The following is a 27,986-nucleotide window of genomic DNA, read 5'->3' on the forward strand; positions in this document are numbered from 1 at the left end:
ATATTAAATTTAATGTTGTTATGGAAAAGTTATTAATGTCTTGGATACGTTGTCTCTATTATACCACAAAATGAGGACTATTAGAAATGAGTAAATTTCATATGGAATGTAGAAAATAAGGGTGTGCTACTCTGAACATTACATTATCCACCAAATTCATCCTTGATATATTGTGTATATGATTGAGTGTGATTGTGGTGAAATGCTACAGATATATTGAAGTCACTCAGTTCTTGATCCCATGAAATATTTTTTCATGGTTATCCACTTACTTGTATTTGATCATTCAGCATAATGATATGGAATGGATGGACACCTATTTAGGAAGAAATATACAGAATCCTTTTCCCATGCTAGAAAACTGACACCATGCTTTTTCCAGCTGGTCATATTACCTTTGCTTTCATTTGTGGTGATGAATCAACATATTTCCACTAATTTGACTGTTTTTTGACTCTGCTATATAGTAGTGGACCAAGGTTGCATCTGTGGTCACAAACCATCACTAAAAATCTTGTTGGTTGTTCTGAAACTCAGACAAACATTGTTTGGACATTTCCATTCTGATGCATTTATGATTCTGCGTTAAGAGTAATGGCATCCATCTAGCAGATAATTTTTTCATATGCAATTCCACTCTTAAAACGTGATGTGCCCAATCAGATGGCACCCATACATGTTTGGCAGTTACTCACACATTCAGTCAGCACTTCTGCAATAATTTCTGGGGAAGTGGCACATATTGGCCGATGCAAGTCATCATCTTAATTGTCCTGACCAAATTCAAATTCATTTGTGTACATATAAACATTCAAGCAGCACCCCTCAGCATGTTATAAAAATTGTTGTGGGATACCATTGCTTTCATTTCTTTCTTTACTAATACTTATATGTAGCAGTCTTTTTGTTGTGCCTGTCATAACTCAGAGCATCATCCTTATGGTGAGTAGCTGTTTACCCTTTCCCTTTTATTGTTGATATTTCAACCTGGAGTCAGTATTTAATATTTTCTTATTTCCTTTGGATTTATTTTTAATAATTTCAAATTAAACTTCGCAAATTCAGAAATACAGTTGGAACTAAGAAAAGGAAGTGTCTCATATTTTGTCCCATATATTCTCTTGTATCACAGTTTATCAAATGTAGGATATAAATATCTATTTTCTGAATCTGTGTTAATCAGACAATATCTTTTTTGTATAATACTAGATGAAAGACCTGCCATACTCAAGTATTCATTTTGCCAATTTTCTATTAGAAATGAAAACAAAGAATGAACTATGTTTGTAGTGTAATATCCAGGACAGTTTCTGTATGTTAGGTTCAGTCTACGTTTTTTTGCATGGGGTACAAACTTGTGTAGGACTTTCTTTAATTCCTGGCTTTGACCATGCATGTATCAGTTGTTGTGCCAACTTGTGCCTTTTCAATAACTGGCCAGCTTATCAGTTAATGACATGTGAGAGCTTCTCTCAACCTATTGCTGTGACAGAACACGCCAGTGTGATGCATGTAGAATTTTACCATTTTCAGAAACACCCACACCAGTCTTACAAAGCCTGGGCTGCAGAATTACATGGGTTGAACCATCAGTGTAAATTTGTCACTATTACCCATCACAAATCCTATGCTGATTACATGGTACATTTTTGCCCCTGGTAGCTGAGTGGTCAGTGCGACAGAATGTCAATCCTAAGTGCCCGGGTTTGATTCCCATCTGGGTTGGAGATTTCCTCCTCTCATGGACTGGGTGTTGTGTTGTCCTAATCATCATCATTTCATCCCCATCAATGCGCAAATCGCCGAAGTGATGTCAAATAGAAAGACCTGCACCTGGTGAACAGTCTACCCGACAGGAGGCCCTAGTCACATGACATTCACATGGTACATGATGTTATTATTCATGTGGCCCCAGACAAGGAAGTCCATGAACAAGCGCTTCAACATAAGAATCTGATGGCTACCAATTTGCTCAATATAGCACAGTCCTTCGAAGCATCATTGGCCTCAGGTGCTCAGATTGCATCCCAGTGGTTGGTTGGGGGATTAGAGGTTGTTCGGTCAGACCCTGTTAGGAAAGTGTTGAGGATGACAGGGAAGTCACTGCAGCAGTGCAACCTTCGATTCAGATTTCCATGGGGCAGCATCATTTATGGTCACAGCAATAACAGGCCATGTCACAACAGTGGCCATGTGCCCCCTTTTTGTCTTGCCCATACTGCATTGTCCAACATGAGTGCGGTGCGTACCCGAAGCATTGCAACAAGTGTCAAACTAAAGGCCACATTGTGTTGGTGTGTAACTCCCCTTCCAACATATTATTTTATGGGATAGATAAAAAATCTACTCACCAAGTGGCAGCAGAACACACACATAAAAGATTATTGTAATTGTCAAGCTTTCAGAGCCAATGGCTGCTTCTTCAGGCAGAAGGGTTGAAGGGGAATGAAGAGGGGTGAAGGAAGAGGACTGGAGAGGTCTAGGAAAAGGGTAGGTTGGTTGCGAAAGCTTGAATTTTGTGTGTATGTTTGTGTTTGTTTGTGTGTCTATCGACCTGCCAGTGCTTTTGTTTGGTAAGTCACATCATCTTTGTTTTTAGATATACATACATTTTTATATAGACATAGACATTAGAATGAAATTTTCACTCTACAGCAGAGTTGTTTCAGACATAGACATTGACAATAATACAGTTGACAAATAAATATACAATTCACATTCACATTTCATATATGGGTTCCATGTTAGGTACCATCTTACACACTAATAAGTAAATTAGAAGGACTCTTGCCCTGTCATGGTTGCACTTTATAATATAATAAAAACATATAATAAAATGTGCTTAGATATATGGAAATAATAAGTTTTAAATTTTCAGTGCTTGGACAAGCATAATAAACTGGGCTGTGCCTGTAAATAGGTTCATATTAGTTCTGCATGGATGAAAGAGACTTTCTCTTGTTATGGATTTATGTTTACCAATTAATAATACTCTGTCTGAACACTGTATTCACCTACAAAATGTCAATTGTGTCCATGATATGTGAATCTGATCTTCATGATTACTCCGAAGTACATAGGTGGTCTTCTTCAATTTTTTTATATTACAGTACAAAGAGAAAAGGTAAGGCAGTAGCCCAGCATAGAGCCTGCACCTACCAATCATGTACTTTTTATTTTCAAATGTTAAAAACATAGAGTGTTTTTCCTGTTCCTCGGTAAAAGGAGGGTAGACACACATTATTTTAGAGTGCAATGGGTGGTAGCCATGTTGGTTATGTGAATAAGTGAAAGTCTGTATTTTTGATGTGCATAGAAGAAATAATACATTCATATTTCTTTAGTGAAACATTGAGTTCACAAATGGTGTGACTTCAGTGGAAGATGCTCCTCATCCAGGTCAGGCACAACGAGTTGTGACTCTACAGAACATTGTAGCAGTTGAAGCCATAGTGAAGGAAAACTGCTGAGTGACACTGAATCACATTGCAGCATGTTTACAGATTAGTCATGGGTCAGCACACCACATTGTGCATGACGTACTTCAGTTTCACAAAGTGTCTGCAAGATGGGTGCCACGGCAACTGACTCCTGACATGAGAAGACGATGCTTGTGAAGAAGTTCTTCAGTGATTTGAATGAGAAGGTCATGGCTTCCTTGCAAGAATTGTTACTGAAGACGAAACCTGGGTTCACTTCCACCAGCTGGAAACGAAGAGAGCGAGTAAGGAATGGCGTCAATCCTCATCACCAAAACCAAAGTAGTTTCAAACAGAACCATCAACAGAGGATGTGATGCTGACTCTCTTTTGGGATGAAAAAGGCATCCTTTTGGAGCATTACATGCCTATTGGGATCACTGTCATCAGTGCATCATATACAGATCTCCCAAATAATCACCTGCGGCTGGCAATCAAATCAAAGAAATGTGGATTGCTGTCAGCAGGTGTTCTTATGCAACATGACAATGCACGGCCCCACACTGCCAATACAACAGCTACAAAAGTCGCAGACCTGCATTTTGAGTGTCTTCCTCATCTACCATACTCATCAGACCTTGCCCAAGTGATTTCCGTATGTTTGGACAACTCAAAGACGCAATGGGAGGAAAGAAGTTCCATGCTGATGAAGAGGTGCAAGAGTGGTTGTGCAGACTAACAAAAGAATTTTTTTCTATAGGAATTTATGCACTTTGTAAGCACTGGAGGACTTGCAATGAGTGTGGGAGTGGTGATGATTACACTGCCCGTGCTTGAGAAACAATGTACTGTAATCAAGTTTTGAATTCAAAGAGTTTTGAAATTTGTGCCTGAACTGAGGACATTTTGGTTGGGAGGACACAGTGTGTTACCTTGGATGGAGAGTAATCATCAGATGTAGAAGTAACTTTGGGTATCCTTCGTGGAAGTGTTGGGACCCTGGCTGTTCATGTTGTATATTAATGACCTTGCAGACAATGTTAATAGTAAAATCAGGCTTTTTGTAGATGATGCAGTTATCTATAATGAAGTACTATCTGAAAGATGCTGCATAAATATTTAGTCAGATCTTGATAAGATTTTAAAGTGGTGCAGAAACTCATAAGTTGCTTTAAATTTTCAGAAATGTAAAATTTTGCACTTTGTGATTTCTTACAAATCACCCATGTAATTGGTTTTAGAGTATTGTTCAAGTGTGTGGGACCTGTACCAAATAGGACTAACAGGGGATATTGAACGTATATGGAGAAGGCCAGCACAAATGGTCACAGGTTTGTTGAATCTGTGATAGAGTGTCACAGAGATACTGAAGGAATTGGATTGGAAGACTCTTGAAGATATACATAAACTGTCCTGAGAAAATCTGTTAATAAAAATTCAAGATTCAGCTTTACATGGGGAGTCTAGGAATATACTAGAACTACCTATGTATTGCTCACATAGGGATCGGAGGATAAGGTTAGAATAATTACTGCATGAACAGAAGCATTCAAACAATCATTCTTCCAATGCTCTACATGTGAATGGGACAGGAAGAAACCCTAGCAACTGGTACAAGGGATGTACACTCCACCACACATCTCACTTTGGTTTGCAGCGTTTAGATGCAGATGTAGATGGAGATGCAATGTTTATTGCAAGCTTGTTGGTTGTTGTATGATGATCCAAAGCACAAACTATCTTCATGGGTGAAATGTTTGGATTTATTCTGCATTTATTTCTTGCTTACTTTGGGATAACACCGTGTACTTAGCAACTGTAATTAATTTTCATCCTCTTGTGACATGTGCCAGTTTCAGGTTCAAGCAAAAATTTTTTTGGATGATCTCTTAAGCCCGGCTAGGCAAAAATTTGGCAAATGAATGTAGCATCTGCAGAAGATACACTGTCCACTACAAATTAATGTACAGATAAATTGTCCCAGTTAGTGTATTCTTTGATTTATTACTAGTTTGACTCATCAGCTGCAGTCATTTTCAGATGCTCATTGCACTGTTGCCAACACATTAGAAGGTCTGAAACTTCATTCAGCACATCCTCAATACAACTGCTTTGTCATGATGGTATTGCCAATCAGGATTTAAACATGTTGATGCCAATGCCATAAATATCAGAAGATGCTCATGGCTGATTATAGCAAAACCAGCAGTAAATCAAATAAAATGCTCTTTTTTTATATTAATTCCTCATTTTTGCTGCATTCTCTGCTTGTTAGAAGAGAATAGTGAGTGGTTAGGAAAAATAGCTTCTCCTCAGTCAGTATCTTTAGATTATAGTTCAGAATGATTTGAAAGTAGGTGTTTTCCTCTTTTGAATTTTATATTTTGAGTATATATTGATATTTTGAAAAAAAATAAATACTCGCTTTTCACACATTGCATTAAATATTACAGGCTGTGGGAGCACCACTCAGCTTGGAGCAATGATTAGTACTTCACAAGTAAACATCTCCTCACCAAATTTTGGGTCTGGGTATGAACCAATGGACTGTGTGTGGATATTTGAAACACCCCCTACCAGCCATGTAGCAGTCAAAATCAGGACTCTTGATGTACATGCATATTCAAACTGGTGTCACAGTGCTAAAGTTCAGATATATAATGGTAAGTGCATGGTATCTATTGAATTTGTCTTGGTGTTTTGTACACAGTAATACACTCCTAGAAATTGAAATAAGAACACCATGAATTCATTGTCCCAGGAAGGGGAAACTTTATTGACACATTACTGGGGTCAGATACATCACATGATCACACTGACAGAACCACAGGCACATAGACACAGGCAACAGAGCATGCACAATGTCGGCACTAGTACAGTGTATATCCACCTTTTGCAGCAATGCAGGCTGCTATTCTCCCATGGAGACGATCGTAGAGATGCTAGATGTAGTCCTGTGGAATGGCTTGCCATGCCATTTCCACCTGGCGCCTCAGTTGGACCAGCGTTCGTGCTGGACGTGCAGACCGCGTGAGACGACGCTTCATCCAGTCCCAAACATGCTCAATGGTGGACAGATCCGGAGATCTTGCTGGCCAGGGTAGTTGACTTACACCTTCTAGAGCACGTTGGGTGGCACGGGATACATGCGGACGTGCATTGTCCTGTTGGAACAGCAAGTTCCCTTGCCGGTCTAGGAATGGTAGAACGATGGGTTCGATGACGGTTTGGATGTACCGTGCACTATTCAGTGTCCCCTCGACGATCACCAGAGGTGTACGGCCAGTGTAGGAGATCGCTCCCCACACCATGATGCCGGGTGTTGGCCCTGTGTGCCTCGGTCGAATGCAGTCCTGATTGTGGCGCTCACCTGCACGCATACGACCATCATTGGCACCAAGGCAGAAGCGACTCTCATCGCTGAAGATGACACGTCTCCATTCGTCCCTCCATTCACGCCTGTTGCGACACCACTGGAGGCGGGCTGCACGATGTTGGGGCGTGAGCGGAAGACGGCCTAACGGTGTGCGGGACCGTAGCCCAGCTTCATGGAGACGGTTGCGAATGGTCCTCGCCGATACCCCAGGAGCAACAGTGTCCCTAATTTGCTGGGAAGTGGCACTGCGTAGGATCCTACGGTCTTGGCGTGCATCCGTCCATCGCTGCGGTCCGGTCCCAGGTCGACGGGCACGTGCACCTTCCGCCGACCACTGGCGACAACATCGATGTACTGTGGGGACCTCACGCCCCACGTGTTGAGCAATTCGGCGGTACGTCCACCCGGCCTCCCACATGCCCACTATACGCCCTCGCTCAAAGTCCGTCAACTGCCCATACGGCTCACGTCCACACTGTCGCGGCATGCTACCAGTGTTAAAGACTGCGATGGAGCTCCGTATGCCACGGCAAACTGGCTGACACTGACGGCGGCGGTGCACAAATGCTGCGCAGCTAGCGCCATTCGACGGCCAACACCGCGGTTCCTGGTGTGTCCGCTGTGCCGTGCGTGTGATCATTGCTTGTACAGCCCTCTCGCAGTGTCCGGAGCAAGTATGGTGGGTCTGACACACCGGTGTCAATGTGTTCTTTTTTTCATTTCCAGGAGTGTATAAAAATAGTTTATAACAGATTAATGAAATTGTCAGGCAAAAACACAGCCTTTCCTGATGCCCAACCAGTTTGGAAAAACTAAATCTGTGAGTAGTGCTATCTATAACAACATGACACTGGCATTTTTGGGACTTGAGTATACTATTTGAAATTTTGGAGATAAAATTCTGCATTGGAGGCACAAATCTAAAATGATTCACTTTGAACATGACAAAAATGGAAATTTTTAAATTTCTGGTTAAACTCCAACAGAAATATCCCCTCAGTGGAAACAAAAGTTTAAACGTATGAGATGCATGTGATTCCTACTTCATATTCTTTTTAAAATGAACACTCAGAAATTTAGATCATTCAGCTCAAAACATTCAGCAAGTATTTCATTGTTATTGCTGATGTTATATCCTGCCTCATACAGAATTTAATGAACTGTGTTTTCTGTGATCAGACAATATATGTAATCTTTAAAATTCGTGCACTTTTATCAGTTTATATTAACTAGAATTGATTATAATGCTGTTTTTTTCTGTCAGAGAGGACCATTTCTGCTTAATCATATAACATGGGAGATCATTTATATGCAGCAAGAATGCAAGAAGACACAAGATTGAACCCTGCGGAGACCCATTACTTATTTGCTAAAGTCAGAAAATGTTTTAGCATGAAATTTTTCTAATGTGAATCACTACTTATTATCAGTTGAATACTATGTAGGCCCATTTATTCTTTCTATATTGCAACTTGTAATGTTTCTTCTCCAAATGGATGTGATTTATTATCAAAATAGTTTATAACAGATTAAGGAAATTCTGGGGCAAAAACAGAATTCCCTGTACTGGTTGAGAAATCCTAAACATATGACTACAGTTCAATTACATTTATTTGATAGTTGATACTTCACATGTTGTAACTGGTTTCCTCCAATCAGAGTCCTCAGTGTCACACCGAAAACATTCGCTGTTGCCAGATTGCCACAACAGTTGAAATGTGAAATGTATTTTATTCATAATCATACATCAAGGGCCAAAATATTAAATTTGGTGTGCCTCAGGGATCGATAAATGGTCCTTTCGTTTTTATATTTTGCATTGTAGTAAAAAATGATACCTTCATTACAATGTATGAAGATGACACTTAAGGACTCGGTTGGGAAAATGATATTCTTAATCTCGGCATAGAGGTAAAAAAATTTATAGATATTGCAAAGGAAAAGTTCGAAAATTACAATCTAAAAGTCAACTAACAAAAAACAAATATAATCCGCTTCAGTGTTGGTGATTTGCAAACTTGTATTGATTCTCAAGACAGGAAAATCAGCATTGAGTGTAAATTTGTAGGTATACGCACTGATAGAAAACTACTATGGACACAACAAATTGGCAGTGTATGTGGAAGGCTATCACCTAGCCTATATGTTTCAAGAAGAATAGCTCAATACCTCAATACTCAAACAATGAGGATGATGTATTTTGCTTTAATACATCAATTTCTACGATATGATCTTTTGTTGTGCTGCGGGACTTCCAAAACTCATGTAAACTGAGTATTTAAACTCCAGAATAGAGCCTAGAGAATATTAGGCAAAAAAGATGCTAGAACATCATATAAAGGATTGTTTATAGATTTTAATATTCTGACTATCTATTCTATGTATATGTTTGAAACAAAACTATTAACTGAAGAAGATCACAATACTAAACAAGTACAAAATTTTCACATGATAAACAGAACACTGAAAAGAAACAGCAAACAGTCAGTATATTAATGGAGCCAAATACTTGAATGCACTGACAAATGAACTGAAGGTAATAACTGGAGAGACATTCAAAACACATCTAAAATTGTGGCTCATTGAGCAGTGCTTCTATAGCCTATTGTAGAAACTAAAATCTAAGGTATTATTATGTCAAATAATTTTGACTACATTCTTAAGTTCCTATTATAAAGTAAATTCAGATTGTATACTGATGTATTGTACTATCAATTGCTATGCATGCAATTACATGTTTCATGCAAATTAATTACAAATAACAAATTTTCACTTCCTGTTCCTTGTCCAGCTTTCTCTCTGGATGTGTTTGAAACTGAAATCTTGTATCTGGACCTATTTTATTTTTCACCACATACGATAACCACACCAAAAAGCACACACACACACACACAACAATGCTAATGAAATATACATGTTCCCTACATAACTACTACTTCCACACAAGACATGATTCAGCGTCAAATGTACAGTTAAAATCACAGAGATCAGCTTACATTAGATAAGCTTTAAATGACATTGCATGAATTTTTGAAGACTGCAATTATTCATTACAACTTGGACACCAGAGTCATAAATACAACAACCCTTCACAGTGTAATAGCATAGCAATGTGGTTACCGCATTAACCTGATGTGTGCAAGGTCAAATGTGGTGAAATGTTTAATTTTTCTAAACCTAATTTTTTCAATAAATTGCTTTCATTGATTTTTTAATACTTTGCTGCATCATTTTCATTAATGTATAGACTTTTTTATTTGCTCTTTTTTTCTTTATGCCATTCTTTTCTAGTGGAGAATCTGCTTGTGTTCTGTATATTATCAACCAGGTACCAACCAGTACTGCTCATTGGTTGGTAAAGCGGCAGCGCATGTAGCTAGTGGGAGGATAGTTTCAAATAATCAATGTTGTTGTTGTTGTGGTCTTCAGTCCTGAGACTGGTATGATGCAGCTCTCCATGCTACTCTATCCTGTGCAAGCTTCTTCATCTCCCAGTACATACTGTAGCCTACATCCTTCTGAATCTGCTTAGTGTATTCATTTCTTGGTCTCCCTCCATGATTTTTACCCTCCAAGCTGCCCTCCAATACTAAATTGATGCCTCAAAACATGTCCTACCAACCGAATCCTTCTTCTAGTCAAGTTGTGCCACAAACTCCTCTTCTCCCCAATCCTATTCAATACCTCCTCATTAGTTATGTGATCTACCCATCTAATCTTCAGCATTCTTCTGTAGCACCACATTTCGAAAGCTTCTATTCTCTTCTTGTCCAAACTGTTTATTGTCTATGTTTCACTTCCATACATGGCTACACTCTATACGACTACTTTCAGAAACGACTTCCTGACATTTAAATCCATACTCGATGTTAACAAATTTCTCTTCTTCAGAAACGCTTTCCTTGCCATTGCCAGTCTACATTTTATATCCTCTCTACTTTGACCATCATCAGTTATTTTGCTCCCCAAATAGCAAAACTCCTTTACTACTTTAATTGTCTCATCTGCTAATCTAATTCCCTCAGCATCACCTGACTTAATTTGACTACATTCCATTATCCTCGTTTTGCTTTTGTTGATGTTCATCTTATATCCTCTCTTCAAGACACTGTCCATTCCATTCAACTGCTCTTCCAAGTCCTTTGCTGTCTCAGACAGAATTACAATGTCATTTGCGAACCTTAAAATTTTTATTTCTTTTCCATGGATTTTAATTCCTACTCCGAATTTTTCTTTTGTTTCCTTTACTGCTTGCTCAATATACAGAAATAATCAATAATAGTGAGAAATTATGGTTTACTTTTACCACTGAAACTCAAATTTTTCTGCCTTGAGTTTGCTTGTAGAGGTTGACCTTAAATGCCATGAACAAAGCAATTGTGTATTTAATTCTGGTACAGACTGATGAACACCATTTTCTTGGATTCACTGCACATCACGATCTTGTGGTTAGGTTAGGACATGAGTTTAAATTCAGTGCTTTCAAACACATAATCTACCATGTTGAGTTACTGGTCACTGAAAATCACCTATTGATAGAGCATCTCCTTTTTCTTTCTGTCATACCTTGTTGTGGACACTACCGACATTGCTCCACATTGTACAGCAAGTGATAGACATTAACTATCAAGTAATCATAACCAAACTATAGTGACTATTTGACAAGGAAAACGAAAAGCATCCTATTAGATCAATTTTTTTCATTTGAATAGTATAAAAAAGGTTGAGAGAGATGGCATGTTCACTGTAGAAGTCCATATGCAATACAGCTTTCGATCAAATCATAGTCCCACATTTGCAAATATCCTCATCCAGTCTCAAGTTTGTATTTTCCATAATTAATGCCCTTCTTAAAAAGATATCTAATAAAAGCATCTTTTTATTGGGAAATACATTTGAGAAATTAATTTATTGCATATATGACTAAGAACAGTAGGTTTTGATATTTTATTTGAAACATTATCAGCATAGAGATTTCTTGATTTTAAGAGTCGATATTTTCTTGATTTTTCTGGGAAAAGTTGGAGTGATTTCAAATTAATTAACATTGTGAGGTACTGACTCTTACAAATACTGTTAATTCAAAAGATTTTTTTCTATTTTGAGCTGATTTTAGAGATTGTCTTTCCTTAGTACAATTGTAGGTTGCATATTATATGATTTATTTTGACTTGTTTCAACCATAAGATGGAATCATCTTGAGATATATGTTTCCCTAATGGCAAGATAATAGAAGTTTAAAGCATTGCTCAGTGCCATCATCAACATTAAGTGATGTTAGTTAGATCTGAAATCTTTGTTGTGTTCAGGAAGTGATGGTTGTGGAGGTTTCTGAATGTGTGATGTCATGAGTAAGTTGGTCATTTCTATAATCATCATTCTATCCCATGCCAGACTCCCAATTTCTTATTGAACATGGCACATCTTGTAATCTTGTTTTCAGAAATTTACATTTATGACATAACATATAGTCATTTTGATTTTTTGATAAGATCTCGTAGAACAGATATACTCTGTCAGCATACCATAAACATTCAAAGTGCGTAGAAAAATCAACAAAACTGATGAAACAAATGTTAATTAACACCACATCAAAAGTTAAATTCTTAAACAGAAGTATGAAGCTTTTCACGTTGAAACAGCAGTCCAACACTCACACACACACACACATACACACACACACACACACACACACAGACACACAGCCATTCGCAGTGACAGATGACCTGCTAGTTCTCCAGTAATAGAAAAGATTTCACTACCTAGGGAAGAATTAAGGAACTTGTAGTTAAACTAGACTCCAAATTCCACAATTCCATACATACAAATTCAGTAAAAGCAAGGAATCTTCAGTTTCTAAATGGAAACCTATAGTAACACAGTTCAGTAAAATAATGCAGATACTTGAACTCATATACCACCCAGCCTATAGGATTAAATCATGAAGCAAACAGAAGTTTATTAATTACAAAAAGCCCACAAAATGACATGGAGCAGATATGAAAAACTATTATTCTGGAATGCACAACTCGGACAGTACATCACAGTAATCAAACTGCAAGCATTATACATCAAGGAAACCTTAATAATTCACACATAAGAAAAAGGTGTATTGCTTCCTGCTGCATTTTGACTCAGTGTTTAATTTTATGACATATGTAACTTGAAATTTATAAGTGAAAATTTTAATGCGAAAATCAGTGGATTGCCACTCAAACAGATTTTTGTGTAACAGGCAAATTTGGAAGACAAGATTGGACACTTCTTCTAGAGACTTGTTTAAGCAATGCATCATCTCTTGGATACATCCATGGTTCTAGCCTTGTTAAAGTTGTCTTCCACACAAATTACAGATCACATGAACATGCGGGCTTCTCAGCTACTGTCTACAGAGGTATGTTCCAATTTTCCTACAATACTTTGTTATTACTGATATGTGTCCTTTAATGAGTAACTAATATTAATTTTAATTTGTACAGTTGGATGTGTCATAATGTAAACTATGTGTCCCTTTAGTGAATTTTTCCAAATCTGCACAACCTATGGGGGGGTTCTGTGTATGAAACGGTTTAATAGAGCCATTTTATCAGTATTATAAGCCTTTCAATTCACAGCTCCTGTTATCCTGTCTTTGTTTTCAATCATATCTTAGGATGTGACTGAACAGTTTGTCTCTTAATAGTGCATTAAGTGGTCAACTAGGTAGGTGATTCCACTTTTATGCATGATATTTTGATGACCACTGAGTCTGGTTGGATTCCAGGCTGTGAGTATACATAATAACAGAGCTTACAGTTCCTGATGAATACAACTGTATTGGTTGTAAAAACATCGTGAAGAAAAATGGAAACAACAATTTGACTGAACAACCAAAAGCACACCATTAATCAGACACTCTGAGAAAACCACATCACTCCATGCTATAGGTAGAAATGTGATAAGCTTCACCATAAGAAAAAATGACTTCTGTGTTCACTGGTCTTTCCTATATTAGATTAGTTTTTCGTTCCATAGATCGTGCTTAGGAGATTCTTGTGGATGTGGAATGGCTTTTTTTTTTCTTTTTTAAAAAAATCTGAAATAACAATACTAATAGGATGAATATATACAATACTTCATTTGTTTCTATTACAAAATTCATCAATGGAGTAGAAGGAGTTGGCTACTAGTAAGTCTTTCAGGCTCCTTTTAAACTGATTTCTATTTATAGCTAAATTTTTTATGTTTGCTGGCAAATTATTGAAGATGAGTGTTCCTGAGTAGTGGACCCATTTTTGAACTAAAGTAAGTGCTTTTAAGTCCTTGTGAAGATCATTTTTGTTCCTTGTATTGTATGTATGAACTGAGCTGTTTGTTGGAAAATGAGATATATTATTTAGGGCAAATTTCATTAAGGAGTACATATACTGAGAGGCAATTTTTAGTTTACCCAGTTCTTTGAAGAGGTTTCTACAGGACATCTATGAATTTACTCCACAAATAACACGTATTACATGCTTTTGGACTCTGAAAACTTTTGTTTGTTACCCCAAAATATTATACCATATGACATTATGGAATGAAAGGAGGCAAAGTATGCAAGCTCTTTCATTTTTATGTCGCCTATGTCTGCTAACACTCGAATTGCAAATACAGATTTGTTAAGGTGTTTGTGCAGTTCTGTGGTGTGCTCCTCCCAACTGAATTTATTATCAAGTTGTAATCCCAGGAATTTAAGACTGTCAACCTCTTCTGTCTGCTCTTCTTCATACTTTATGCACATGCTGGGTGGAAACCTCTTATAGGTTCTTAATTGCTTGTAGTGAGTCTTTTCGAAGTTTAATGTCAGTGAGTTGGCTTTAAACCATTTATTATTATCCATGAAAATATCATTAGCAGATGTTTCTAGATCTGCCCTCCACATACTATTTATTGCAATACTTGTGTGATCTGCAAACAAAACAAACTCTGCTTCTGGCAGTGTAACTGCCTAAAAAGGTGTTCAGAACCTAAATAGGTGCCAAGACGAAAAAGTGGTAATTATATTTTCCCAAAAATCAAACATCACATTAACATTCCAGAGGTCAATAGGATGATTCTCTGTGCACCCCAGTCACTAAAGTGAGAGAGAATTTGTGACACCTGGCAAATGCTAAATGACACATAAAAGGAGTGCACTGAAAGGCAAGAAAAGAAACAAGAAACCACACAGTAATTAATCTCAATGACACCCATGTGGACAAGGATATCGTGAAGGCCTTGCTAATGGGATAAAGTTTGTATCCACATTAAAATGCTATGAATAGCAGATAAATTCAGTTTCACGTAGAACATTGCTAGTTCACCCCCACTGGAAACAGCATAAGTCATTCACCTTGAAACTTATATAAAACTAAAAAACAAAGTAGTGCTTAGATATAAGATCTCCAACTTCCTCTAATGATGTTTCTGGCAGAAAAACTGATATTAATCCTATGAATATAATGGAGAGGAGGGTGATCAGTCTTCTCTGTGGGTCAGGATTGCCATTTTGTGTCATTGAAAGTCTTAGAACACAGTTGGTTGTGATACTATGATTACTGGAGTTCCAACGGTACAGAAAGAAGACACTCCTCTAATTGCCAAAATATTAATGTTCACCTAAATATTAGCTGCCGAATACTTGAAATGTGTTCTCAACAAATATATGGGAAGTCGAACACAACATTGACCATTCTGCTTACTTTGTACATCATGTAACTCAATTGCAGCTCTGGGATATGGAGGTTATGGTCATTTCTGATGTGGTCTCCCTCATTATGATAGTTCCATATTCTGAATACTTTGAAGTAATTAAAGAAAAGTTTGGTGATTTTCCACTGAACATTTTAGGCATCTTCCTGATATCAAGTTATTTCCTGTTTAATGGAAAATGTTATGAACAAAATGGTTACTTGCTGATGGTAGTCTGTTATCAGCTGTCATGGGAAAACTATATTTTGAACACTTTAAGCAAACACTCCAGATTAAGGCAAGTTTAAGGTAACATTTTTGTATCAATGTATTTACAACACAATTATGTTGTGACCAAATGGAATTAATAAACTTGAAGAGTTCATCATGCATTTAAGTAGTATCCATTTTAATATAAAATTCATAACAGAATTTGAAAAAGAGGGCCAACTATCTTTACACAACATCTCAGTTAAGAGGAGACTGGACAAATCCCTATATCACAGTGTACATAGAAAACCTGCACACACTGAACTCTGTCTCCACATGTCAAGCCATCACCATCCATCACTAAGAAATTTCATCCTGAAACCTGTGGTCCATAGAGTTTGAATGCTGTAAGGTAAAGAGGGACTCGTCAAAGTATTACATTGCCTGCATTTAGTGTTCTGAAGGAATGGACACACCTATCAACAAACTGGGTTGGTGTTTCACTCAAACAATTTATGAGGCTGGAAAAAACAGTGGAAATTGCTGAATGGAATAATATTAAAAAAAAGAAGACAACAACTCATCTGTAGCTGACTGATGGGGGGCACATTGAAACACACAACAGAAAACTATTTATACTAGCTTTCAAGTTATCACTCTTTCTCTAGCGGAAGTACAAACATTCACACAGACCTTCAAATGTACATGCCATGCCATGACTGACTGATGATTGTAATCAATAATTATTGATAGTGATTGCCTGGGCAGATGAAGGTGGGAAGGATGCATGAGGAAAGAAGGGGTAGTGAGATAGTATGAGACAGGTCTTTCCACCATGACCCAACAGCTGTAAAAGATGAAAGGAGTTCAAGGGTAAAGCATATGAGATGTAGAGAGGGAGGAGGGGAGGAAATGCGAGGAAGGTAGAGACGAGCAATGAGACAGAGAGGGAAGAGACAAGAGAAAGGGATGTTAAAAGGGGAGAGAGTGGGGTATGGAGGAAGAGGCCAGAGAGAAAGAGAGAGGGGAAGAAGGGAGAGAGAGAGGAAAGGAAAGGGGGAGAGAGAGAGAGAGAGAGAGAGAGAGAGAGAGAGAGAGAGAGAGAGAGAGAGTGGCTGCATGATTTGGATGGCAATAGAGTGGTCAAGACAGAAGAGAGAAGGAAAAAGAAAGGTGAGCCAGCTGGAAAAAGCTTTCTGGAGGTTTAGGCCAGTGGAATGGTGAGAGCACAGGATATGCTGGAGAGACAATTTCCACTTGCATCGATCAGAGAAACTAATGCTGGAAGGGAGTATCCACATGGTTCACACAGTGAAGCAGCTGTTGAAAAGTTTTGTTTTGCGATGCACAGAATGTTTGAAAACTGGATGGTCAAGTTTACAGTTTTCCGTAGTTTGGCAGGAGCCATTCACACAAGCAGATAGTTGGTTACTTGTCACACCCACATAGAATGCTGTATGGTAACTGCAGCACAGCTAATACATAACATGGCTGCTTTGATATGTGGCCTTTTATGGTTTAGGAAATGCCTGTGATTGGCCTGTAACATGGCACGTGGATGTACGGGACAGGTCTTGCACCTGAGTTGACCACAAAGTAATGACAAGTTGGGCTTAGGACTGGGAGCCAGTCTGGAATTGATGGACAAAAATATTCTGTAGGTTGTGTGGGCAAAGGAACACAGCTTTGGGTCATTAGGATAGGATTTTGGGTAGGATATATCTCATCTCAGGGCATGACGAGAAATATTCAAAGTCCAGCTGAATGATATGGTTGAGCTTTTCAAGACTAGTGTGATGCAGTGTATTCAGAGGAGTATTGGTGGTTGGTTAACAAGCTTATTGATGCTGGAGGCGGAGATGGAATGGGAGATCTATTTATGGATGAGGAGGACAGGATATTTATTATCTATCACTAATGGCTCTGAATAAGGTTATCAGTGTATTTCAACAAATCCTACTTTCCACTGCAGATGTGGGGTGCACAGTTATGAGACTGTATGGAAGAGACTTTTTGACAGCTGTCAAAGTGGAGGTACTGTTGTTGGTTGGCACACTTGATATGAATGGATGTATTTATGGATCCATCTGAGAGGTGGAGATCGGCATTTAGGAAGATGGCTTGTTGAGCTCAGATAGACCATCTGAGGCAGATTTAGGTTATGGAGGAAGTAGCATTGGGTGTCCTTGCCATGAGCCCAGGTCATTGAATGTTATCAACAAATCAGAACCAGACAATGGATTTTAGGCATTGCAGGATGGGAAGGGTTCTTCCAGATGCTCCAGAAATAAGTTCACATTGAGTGGTGCCATGTGATTACCCATAGCAGTATTACAGATGGTTTCATAGATTTGACCTTTGAAGGTGAAATAATTATGGGTCAGGATATCATTTGCTAGGAGGCTTAGGAAAGAGGTGGCAGGCTTGCTATCAGGAGGACATTGGGAAACATAGTGTTCCACCCAGTCATCCCATGGTAACCAATCAGGAAATTCCCCTTCTAACCTAATTTGATGTGGTAAACCATCTAAAAATCACATTAATTTCCAAGGCTCATCTCCATGCATCCTAGAAGGGGCACAATATTGGGATTGGCCAGGAGCATACAAGCTCCCTTGTCAGTGTGGAAAATTGTTCATTTCCAAGACATGTGACACTGTTAAAGACAGACCCAATGAACATTGATGTCACAGTAGACTAGATCAGCTAGGACAACATCCAGGAAGGTGGGTCATTGATGTGAGAAGCCTCAGGTCAGGCAAATTTGGGTTATGTAGGAAGGAACACAGGTTGTCCTTGCTGTGAGTCCAGATTACAAAAATGTAATCAATGAAATGGAATTAGACAGGGGTTTTAGGTGTTGACAGACAGGAGGGATTCCTCCAGATGGTCCAGAAATAAAGACTTATGGAATGGAGTCATATGAGTACTCATAGCAGTACCACAGATGTTTTTGTAGATTTGGCTTTCAAAAGTGAAATAATTGCAGGTCATGATGTGGTTGCCTAGGAGGATTAGGATACAGGGGGTATCAGGAGGACATTGGGAGAGGTGGTGTTCCATGGTCCCAAGGCTAGGGGCATGGGGGATGTTTATTCATAAGGACATTGCATCCACAGTGATCAACAAGGAATCTTATGGTAATACGGCAGGAACTGTGGGAAAGGATTGAAGGTAGTGAGCAATTTCTTGAATGTAGGATGGGAGGCTATGGACAGTATTGTGAAGGTGTTGGTCAACATAAGCAGAGATTCAGTCTGTGGGAGCTCTGTACACAGCCTGTTGAGTCTGTAGGGGGTAGATAAAAGGTAGGAGTGTTGGAGTTTGGTAGTGTGATGAGGAAGATGGATTCAGGTGTCAGGTTTTGGGATGGACCTGAGGCCTTGAGGATCTCCTGTTGGGCTTCTGGAATGGATCATGATTGTAAGGTTTGTATGTGGAAATGGCATGTGAAAGATTGTAGAAACTCTCAACCACATAGTCATTACTATTCATGATCACTGTAGTGGGCCCTTTGTCTGTGGGAAGGAATGATAAGTTCTGTATTTTTTTTCGTGTTACAGATAGCTGTGTGTTCCATAAGAGTAATGTTGTAATCACTGAGGTGGAATTTATGAAAGGAAGGTGAGGCCAGGTTAGAAGTAAAAAAGGGTATGTTGTGGGTTAATAATGGCTGTCCCTCTGACCTTCTTTCCTTTACTTGTTCTCTGTATTGGAAAAATTTTGTTGCCACATTCCCAATTGACAGCATTGTCATTGGAATCAGCATGTTAAAAAAAATGCCTTGAATTGTGAATCTAAATGGGGAGAGGGTTTATTAATATTTTGAAATATCTGAGCAGCTACCACATGTATACTACTTAGAAAATGTACAGAAATTGAAGAATAAGCAAAAAATAAGTTTTATTAGCAGGGGGCAATAAGAACAGATGGGAAGATTCCAACTTGCTTCGTGTCTGGGTGATAGTACAAATGACACTGGATTGCACAAAAAATTATCAGTGTAATATCAGGAGGATACAAGCTCCCTTGTCAGTGTGGAAAATTGTACATTTCTGAGACATGTGGCACCTGATGTCACACCAGGCTAGGTCAGGCAGGAAAATCTAATGTTGCTGAGAATAATCTAGGTACGGAACATGACATGCAGTATGGAGAGACCAAGATGTTCTGTCACCTGGATTTACTGAGACTCTGCCACTGAAACATTTAAAATACATATAGAGAACAACTTAGTCAACAGGCACACAAGATTCCAGCTGTGCAAACAATGAGAGTCATTGTTGGTGCTAAATCTAGCCTAAAGGAGCATTTTATCCAACTGTGGATGTCAAGTGGCTGATGGTAACATTCCAGAATCAATTTTAGTTTATTGATGAAATAGATAACCACAGTATAAAGCACAGTTAACCCACACAGACAGCTGAGTGCATTATTACAACACTACTGGGATTCATAGAGGCGAGCCTCATAGATTAATTTGCGGTATGGTGAGCTAGCCACTCTGGATATGGTTTTTAAGTGGTTTCCCACGTCCAACTAAGTAAATACCATGCTAGTTTCCATGCCCTGTCATGATATGCAAACATTTCCAAAACGTTCGCACACTCAAGCACAAGATTTATGCTAGGGTATACAAATTCTGTCCCAGGGGGTGTGGTGGCATCAGGAAAGACACCCAGCCACCATGTGCCACTAAAACTACAAAAACCCATATACCATACTGATTCATAGAGAATGCCTTCAAATTTAAAAGAAAACTTGAAAACTGAAAAAAATTGTGCATTATTAGCTATTCCTTATATGCACCAAGTGATTGTTATTTGCATTCAAGGATTAAAAACTATGGTTTAGTGTGCATTCAATGATTAAAAATTATGGTTAGGTGCATTTCACAGATGAATCCATCAAAAATTTGTAAGAACTTTTGTTATATAAATTCAATAAATTTATCACAATCATTTATGCAACTGCTCAGTGATTTTTCCAAATGGAAAAGGCTGAAATAAAAAATTCTGCCTTGTAAAACTTCTTTATTGTGGAAGATAGTAACACACATTTTCTTTCCAAACATTCAACGAATTCAAAAATGACAGGTATTAAGATAAATTGTTATGGAAAAGAAAGTCAAATGAAACCTCCGAGGGGAGGAAAGAGTCTGTGCTTAGTGAGATGCCTGCACAATTCTATATTCATTGTGGCAAAGAACTTGCTCCCCTGCAACCATCAATTTATTGAAGCTACTGGAGCAATAAAGGGCTTGCAGAACTGGAAAAAGGCACATGTAATTTCTATTTTCAAGAAGGTTTTCATCAATCAGGTGCACATGATTATAAGCTTATATTGCTGAGTCAGTCTGTTGTAGATTTATGGTACACATTTTAATCTCACACCCTTTCAAAGAGTGGAAATATATTTTATAGCAATCGGTATTTATACTGATAACAGGAACTCATAGAACTCATCTCACTTTGGTTGTCCTTGAGGACTAGAGGGCCAACAATCAAGGCAACCAGTTTGATATTATGACTTTGACTTACAGAAATCATTTGCCACCTGCACAAAATACAAATAATACACCACTATTATGAATGGACCCAGAACTTCCTGGATGAAAGAACTCAACAGGTCAATCTTCATGGGTCATAATTGTCAATTTTGCATAAACTGGCACTTGGCACCCAGCATTACAAATATAACATTTTACACATAAATATGCAGAAAGATCCATTATTTTCTGATTGCACAACTGGCAATAAATCACAAGAAACAGTAAAAACTGTAAAACAGCTTGGACTAATCATCTGAAACAAACCAAACTACAGGGTGTGGCACAGGAACTTCCTTATTTTCCTTATTTGTAATGCACGGCACACAACCACTGTTATTCATTGTTGAGTGGGTTTCAGTGCAATCGAAAGTGTGAGACTTAATATTTTTTATTGTTAGTTTAGTAGCAATCATGCAGTTGGCAAGAGGGCAGTGTGTGTTTGCCATTGCGGCCTACTTTTCGAATGGATGTTCGGTCATCAGAATTCACCGTGCATCAGGAAACAGTTTAACATCGTTCTTGCAGGTCGTGTTCCTGATGGGAAATCAATTATTATGTGGGTAGAGACCCTTGTGGATACTGGAAGTGTGTAGAAAAAGAAACAGGACCTTCAGGAACCACCAGAACACCTGAAAACATCAAGAGAGTAATGATGTCTAATTTGTATTCCCCCAAGCTTTCTGCACCTGAACATGCTGCTGCCCTTGCAATTTTTGAATGCACAGTCAGACAAATTCTTCATTAAGAGTTGAATTTTCATCCATATAAACTTTCAGTGGTACACACACTTCATCCAAGTGATTTTATTTAATGAAAAAATGCGTGTGAAGCCTTGATGGATGAGCTGCCTTATGACGCCTTAGTGTTCTTCAGGGACGAGGGACATTTTCTTTAGTCTGGCTGCATGAATATACAAAATATGCGCTATTGGAGTGGCACAAACCCCAGAGAACTTCATGAGCAACCCCTGCATACAGAATGTGTGACTGTTTGGTGTGCACTATCTAAAGCTGGCATTATTGGCCTGTTGTTTTTCAAAGAGAACGATAAAGCAGTGACAGTCACTTCTGAGCATTATGTTCAGATGACGGAACACTTTTTTCTGCCAGAACTTGAAGAAATGGATGTAGGTGATGTCTGTTTCCAACAAGATAGTGCCACAGCTTACATGGCATGAACATCAATGACCATTTTGCACGAACACTTTCCCGATCATCTCATCTCTTTGAGGGGCAATCTCCAGTGGCCAGCACACTCACCAGATTTAGTGCCATGCAACGTTTTCTTATGGTCAACGGAAAATCCACACAGAAATCAACCAGTAACACTTCATCCTCAAATGGTCACAATGTAGTGTGTGGGTTTATGGCATCATTTATCATAGGGCCATATTTTCTCGAACAGAGAGGTGCTTCCGGTCCTGTTACCTTACCATTATTGGTAAGCACTATGAGTGTTTGTTGTGCAACCACGTCATTCCAGCTCTCCAGCAGCATGGATGTGTGAATGGAATCACTTCTTATGTAAGACATTGCACCTCCACACATTGCAAATCCAGTTAAGCAGCCGCCGAAGCACAATTTCAGAAAAGCTAAAATTATCAGCCCCCATTTCCCTACAGCCTGGCTGTCCTGATCACCTGATCTTAATCCGTGTGACTTCTGGCTGTGGGGCTATCTCAAAGATGTTGTGTTCAGTGTTCCGATTGCAAACTTAGCTGAATTGCATTGCACAACGCATTCTGAGTGTGACGCTGGAAACACTTTGATCATTTGTGGAACATGCTGTTTCTCGATTTCAACATGCTGGAGAAAATTGTGGACAGCATATCGAACATATTTTGCTACAGTCACTTGGAAATTAATCTGATTTGATTTTGCTTATTATGCATTTTTTGACCTCAGTACAGTTAAAAACATACTTTTCCCATCTGATGTGATATGTCATTGCTGTGGTGGATTGGCTTACATATCTAACAGTATCACACATTTGCATTCGTGCACACTGAGTAGTACAGTTTGTTTAACGTCTAACATACACCTTAGGCATTGTTGCATGATTCATTTGTCATTTGTAGTCTATCACTATTAAATCATGATTCTTACAGCACCATCTATTGCTACAGTTTCTAGCTGCGTATTTTTCTTATGCCATATGTTTTCTCCCTTCTCTGAAAATATTCTGTTGCTGTTGGATGTCATTCTGAGCAGCGCTTTTAATTCCTACAGTGGTTTGAAAGTTAAAATTTAATTATGGTCACCCAGTAGATATATACAACCATATGTTTGGTTATCACAAATCCTTACATAAGAAACATTATACATGATTCCTTTCATATTATTCATGGGAGCTTGTTATTTATTTATGGAGCAGGTGGGAAAGCATCAGCATCTGCTTCAAGTACACTATGCACTGCTTGTGTAACTATGCTAAGCATCACCTCTAGGAATGAAGGAAGGAATCTATTTGACTACAGCCCACTGGATTATTAAGGAGAGGATGTCTAACTCATATATCATGTTACAAGAAGACTCTCAGCCAGCATTACTCATGGTAGATTGGTGTCATGTTGCTATTACATGAAATGGAAATTATTTACTTTAGACGATGTGGAACTTATGTAATCATAACACTTATGTAATTGCCATAAATTTCATTGTATACATATTGTAAAAAGAAGAATGAGTGTTGGGAGTTTGTGAAGCAGTGACTGTACCCTGTGTGTAGATAGGTCCCTTACTTGTTCAGTAGCATCAGACCTACATCATTACAATGTCATTTCCCCAACTGCTACTGTGTACTTTGAATCGTTCATTCATATCAGTTATATATAAAATATTCCTTACAACTAAATTTTATTCACTTAAGGTGTGGCTCATTAAACTTATATGGTACCACGCCACTCTCAAAGATCATCATCTCTTCTTTTGTGCCATGTCGATGCACTGGTCACTGAAAAGAAAAAACTTAAAACTAACTTAAAACCAAATGTGTGGCAGCTTAGTGGTCTTTGAGTCACTCATTCTTTTACTTCATTATGCAGTTATTTTATTTGCCTGTTCTGCCCAGTACATCACCAAGTTCACTTATCTTCACCCTATAAAGAAAATTATCTACCAAATTCTATAAAGTGTGAGATACACAGATGGATATGTGTGTGTGTGCGAGTGTATACCTGTCATTTTTTCCCCGTAAGGTAAGTCTTTCTGCTCCCGGGATTGGAATGACTCTTTACCCTCTCCCTTAAAACCCACATCCTTTCATCTTTCCCTCTTTCCTGAAGAAGCAACCGTTGGTTGCGAAAGCTTGAATTTTGTGTGTATGTTTGTGTATTTAACGACCTGCCAGCGGTTATATATATAAACAAAGTTGATGTGACTTACCAAACAAAAGCACTGGCAGGTTGATAGATACACAAACAAACAAACACAAATTTTTGTGTGTTTTTGTGTGTATGTTTGTGTTTGTTTGTGTATCTATTGACCTGCCAGCGCTTTTGTTTGGTAAGTCACATCAACTTTGTTTTTAGATATATTTTTCCCACATGGGATGTTTCCCTCTTTCTCTCTCTCTCTTAAAAACAAAGATTCCAAGACTTACCAAGCGGGAAAGCGCCGGTAGACCGGTAGACAGGCCCAATAAAATAACACACAAACACACACACAAAGTTACGAGCTTTCGCAACCGGCAGTTGCTTCATCAGGAAAGAAAGAAGGAGAAGGAAAGATGAAAGGATGTGGGTTTTAAGGGAGAGGGTAAGGAGCCATTCCAATCCCGGGAGTGGAAAGACTTACCTTAGAGGGAAAGAAGGATAGGTATCACGCGCGCACACACACACACACACACACATATCCATCCATACTTATACAGACACAAGCAGACATATTTAAAGGCAAAGAGTTATGGCAGAGATGTTAGTCGAGGCGGAAGTGCAGAGGCAAAGATGATGTTGAATGACAGGTGAGGTATGAGTGGCAGCAACTTGAAATTAGCGGAGATTGAGGCCTGGTGGATAACGAGAAGAGAGGATATACTGAAGGGCAAGTTCCCATCTCCGGAGTTTGGATAGGTTGGTGATGGTGGGAAGTATCCAGATAACCCAGACGGTGTAGCACTGTGCCAAGATGTGCTGGCCTTGCACCAAGGCATGTTTAGCCACAGGGTGATCCTCATTAGCAACAAACAATGTCTGCCTGTGTCCATTCATGCGAATGGGCAGCTCTGCCTTTGATCGTGTACACGTTCCGGGTTACAGGACTGGAGTAGGTGGTGGTGGGAGGGTGCATAGTACAGGTTTTACACTGGTGGCGGTTACAAGGGTAGGAGCCAGAGGGTAGGGAAGGTGGTTTGGGGATTTCATAGGGATGAACCAAGAGGTTACGAAGGTTAGGTGGACGGCGGAAAGACACTCTTGGTGGAGTGGGGAGGATTTCATGAAGGATGGATCTCATTTTGGGGCAGGATTTTAGGAAGTCGTATCCCTACTGGAGAGCCACATTCAGAGTCTGATCCAGTACCGGGAAGTATCCTGTCACAAGTGGGGCACTTTTGGGGTTCTTCTGTGAGAGGTTCTGGGTTTGAGGGGATGAGGAAGTGGCTCTGGTTATTTGCTTCTGTACCAGGTTGGGAGGGTAGTTGCGGGATGTGAAAGCTGTTTTCAGGTTGTTGGTGTAATGGTTCAGGGATTCAGGACTGGAGCAGATTCGTTTGCCACGAAGGCCTAGGCTGTAGGGAAGGGACCATTTGATATGGAATGGGTGGCAGCTGTCATAATGTAGGTACTGTTGCTTGTTGGTGGGTTTGATGTGGACGGATGTGTGAAGCTGGCCATTGGACAGATGGAAGTCAACGTCAAGGAAAGTGACATGGGATTTGGAGTAGGACTAGGTGAATCTGATGGAACCAAAGGAGTTGAAGTAGGAGAGGAAATTCTGGAGTTGTTCTTCACTGTTAATCCAGATCATGAAGATGTCATCAATAAATCTGTACCAAACTTTGGGTTGGCAGGCTTGGGTAACCAAGAGTCATTGCTTTCACCTTGTCTGCTGACATAGCTCACTGTTAACTATTACACCACAGTGTGTGTTGCAAGTTGTGCTCTGCTTCATCACTCTTCATGTCAAGTGAAGCTCTGTATCAGTTAATATCCCTCTCAATTACACTTACCTGCTATTTTATATATCAAAATACAAGCAAAAATCTTCTATATCTAAACATGTTTCCTTATGACTAGCTTTCAAAAGAAAACAGAAAGTAAATTACTGTTATGTACACTATGTACATACATTTTCAGTAAAAATATTTGTGTCAAAAATGTTCATTCCATAAATTCCTTTAAGTCCTTGTGAGGGTAAGAGACCTTTGGCTCGACCAGTCCTCTCATAAATCAGTTTATATGATCGAGGATATGGGAATTTGGAAATTATGTCTGGTCGTGTATAAAGTAAATGCCACCTCTTGTTTAACTTTCCTATTTTTGTTGCCTTAGGATGTGTTCGTAACAAAGCTCATTGGCCTTCAGCAAACCGTATAAAACTTTTCACTTTCTGATCATAGATTTTTTCCCTGTATTCAACCCTGTTTTCTAGTGTAATTACTGCTTGTTTAATCTTCTCCTATAATGTTATTTCCTTGGCTGGTATTTTTGGTAGGGGTGACTCCCATTCATTCTTTTGTGTGGTGTAAAACATTAATTCATTTGGTGTGAAACCAGTGGAAGGATCTGTAAGATTGCTGATGACCTGCATGAAAGGGGTGACATATTCTACCCATTTTGCATGTGTGTGTGTGTGTGTGTTTATGTTCTTATGAACTGATTGAATTCCTTGAATTGTTTTTCTACGGGTGATGCCTCAGAGTGGAATCTTGATACTAAGCATGTGTTTTAGACCCTTTGATGTCACAAATTGCTTCCATTTCTGTCCTATAAAATATGAGGAAGTAGCAGTAAGTATCACTCGTGGCTTTCCTATCCTCCTGAAGTAATCTTCTTTGATCCTTTTCCTGATGGAGGTCACTGTTGCACTACATACAGTGTACATCTTAATAGGCTTTGTGAAAACATCATATAGTGCTGCTACTTATCTCACTCGACCCTTGCCTCTTGGATAGGAGCCAACTACATCTAGAGACACTAACTCTAGAGATTTCTTATTTAAAATAGGTGAAGCTCGATATGTTCAGAACAGTTAGAATGTTTTGCCTTCTGACACTATACATTTTCATAGTACCTGAAATACTCTTCATCTCAAATTGGGAAGTAACAATGTTTACCTATGTTCTTGGTACATTTACTTACCCCATAGTGTCCCCATACTTCATGGGTGTACACTGTGAATTCCTCAATGTACACTCCTGGAAATGGAAAAAAGAACACATTGACACCAGTGTGTCAGACCCACCATACTTGCTCCGGACACTGCGAGAGGGCTGTACAAGCAATGATTACACGCACGGCACAGCGGGCACACCAGGAACCGCGGTGTTGGCCGTCGAATGGCGCTAGCTGCACAGCATTTGTGCACCGCCGCCGTCAGTGTCAGCCAGTTTGCCGTGGCATACGGAGCTCCATCGCAGTCTTTAACACTGGTAGCATGCCGCGACAGCGTGGACGTGAACCGTATGTGCAGTTGACGGACTTTGAGTGAGGGTGTATAGTGGGCATGCGAGAGGCCGGGTGGACGTACCGCCGAATTGCTCAACACGTGGGGCGTGTGGTCTCCACAGTACATCGATGTTG

General features: G+C 39.1%; 1 protein-coding gene across 1 annotated transcript in view; it reads left to right on the plus strand.

The window, feature by feature from the left end:
- The window catches only part of LOC126285431 (cubilin-like), a 1,398,426-nt gene that overhangs the window by 873,887 nt on the left and 496,553 nt on the right, over window positions 1-27,986 (plus strand). The window contains exons 40-41 of the mRNA XM_049984811.1: window positions 5,873-6,082; window positions 13,031-13,189. Coding sequence (XP_049840768.1) covers window positions 5,873-6,082; window positions 13,031-13,189 — 369 coding nt within the window. The remainder of the gene's footprint in view (window positions 1-5,872; window positions 6,083-13,030; window positions 13,190-27,986) is intronic.

This window comes from Schistocerca gregaria, chromosome 8 (assembly GCF_023897955.1).
Source record: "Schistocerca gregaria isolate iqSchGreg1 chromosome 8, iqSchGreg1.2, whole genome shotgun sequence".
In the NCBI taxonomy this organism is placed as follows: Eukaryota; Metazoa; Arthropoda; class Insecta; order Orthoptera; family Acrididae; genus Schistocerca; species Schistocerca gregaria.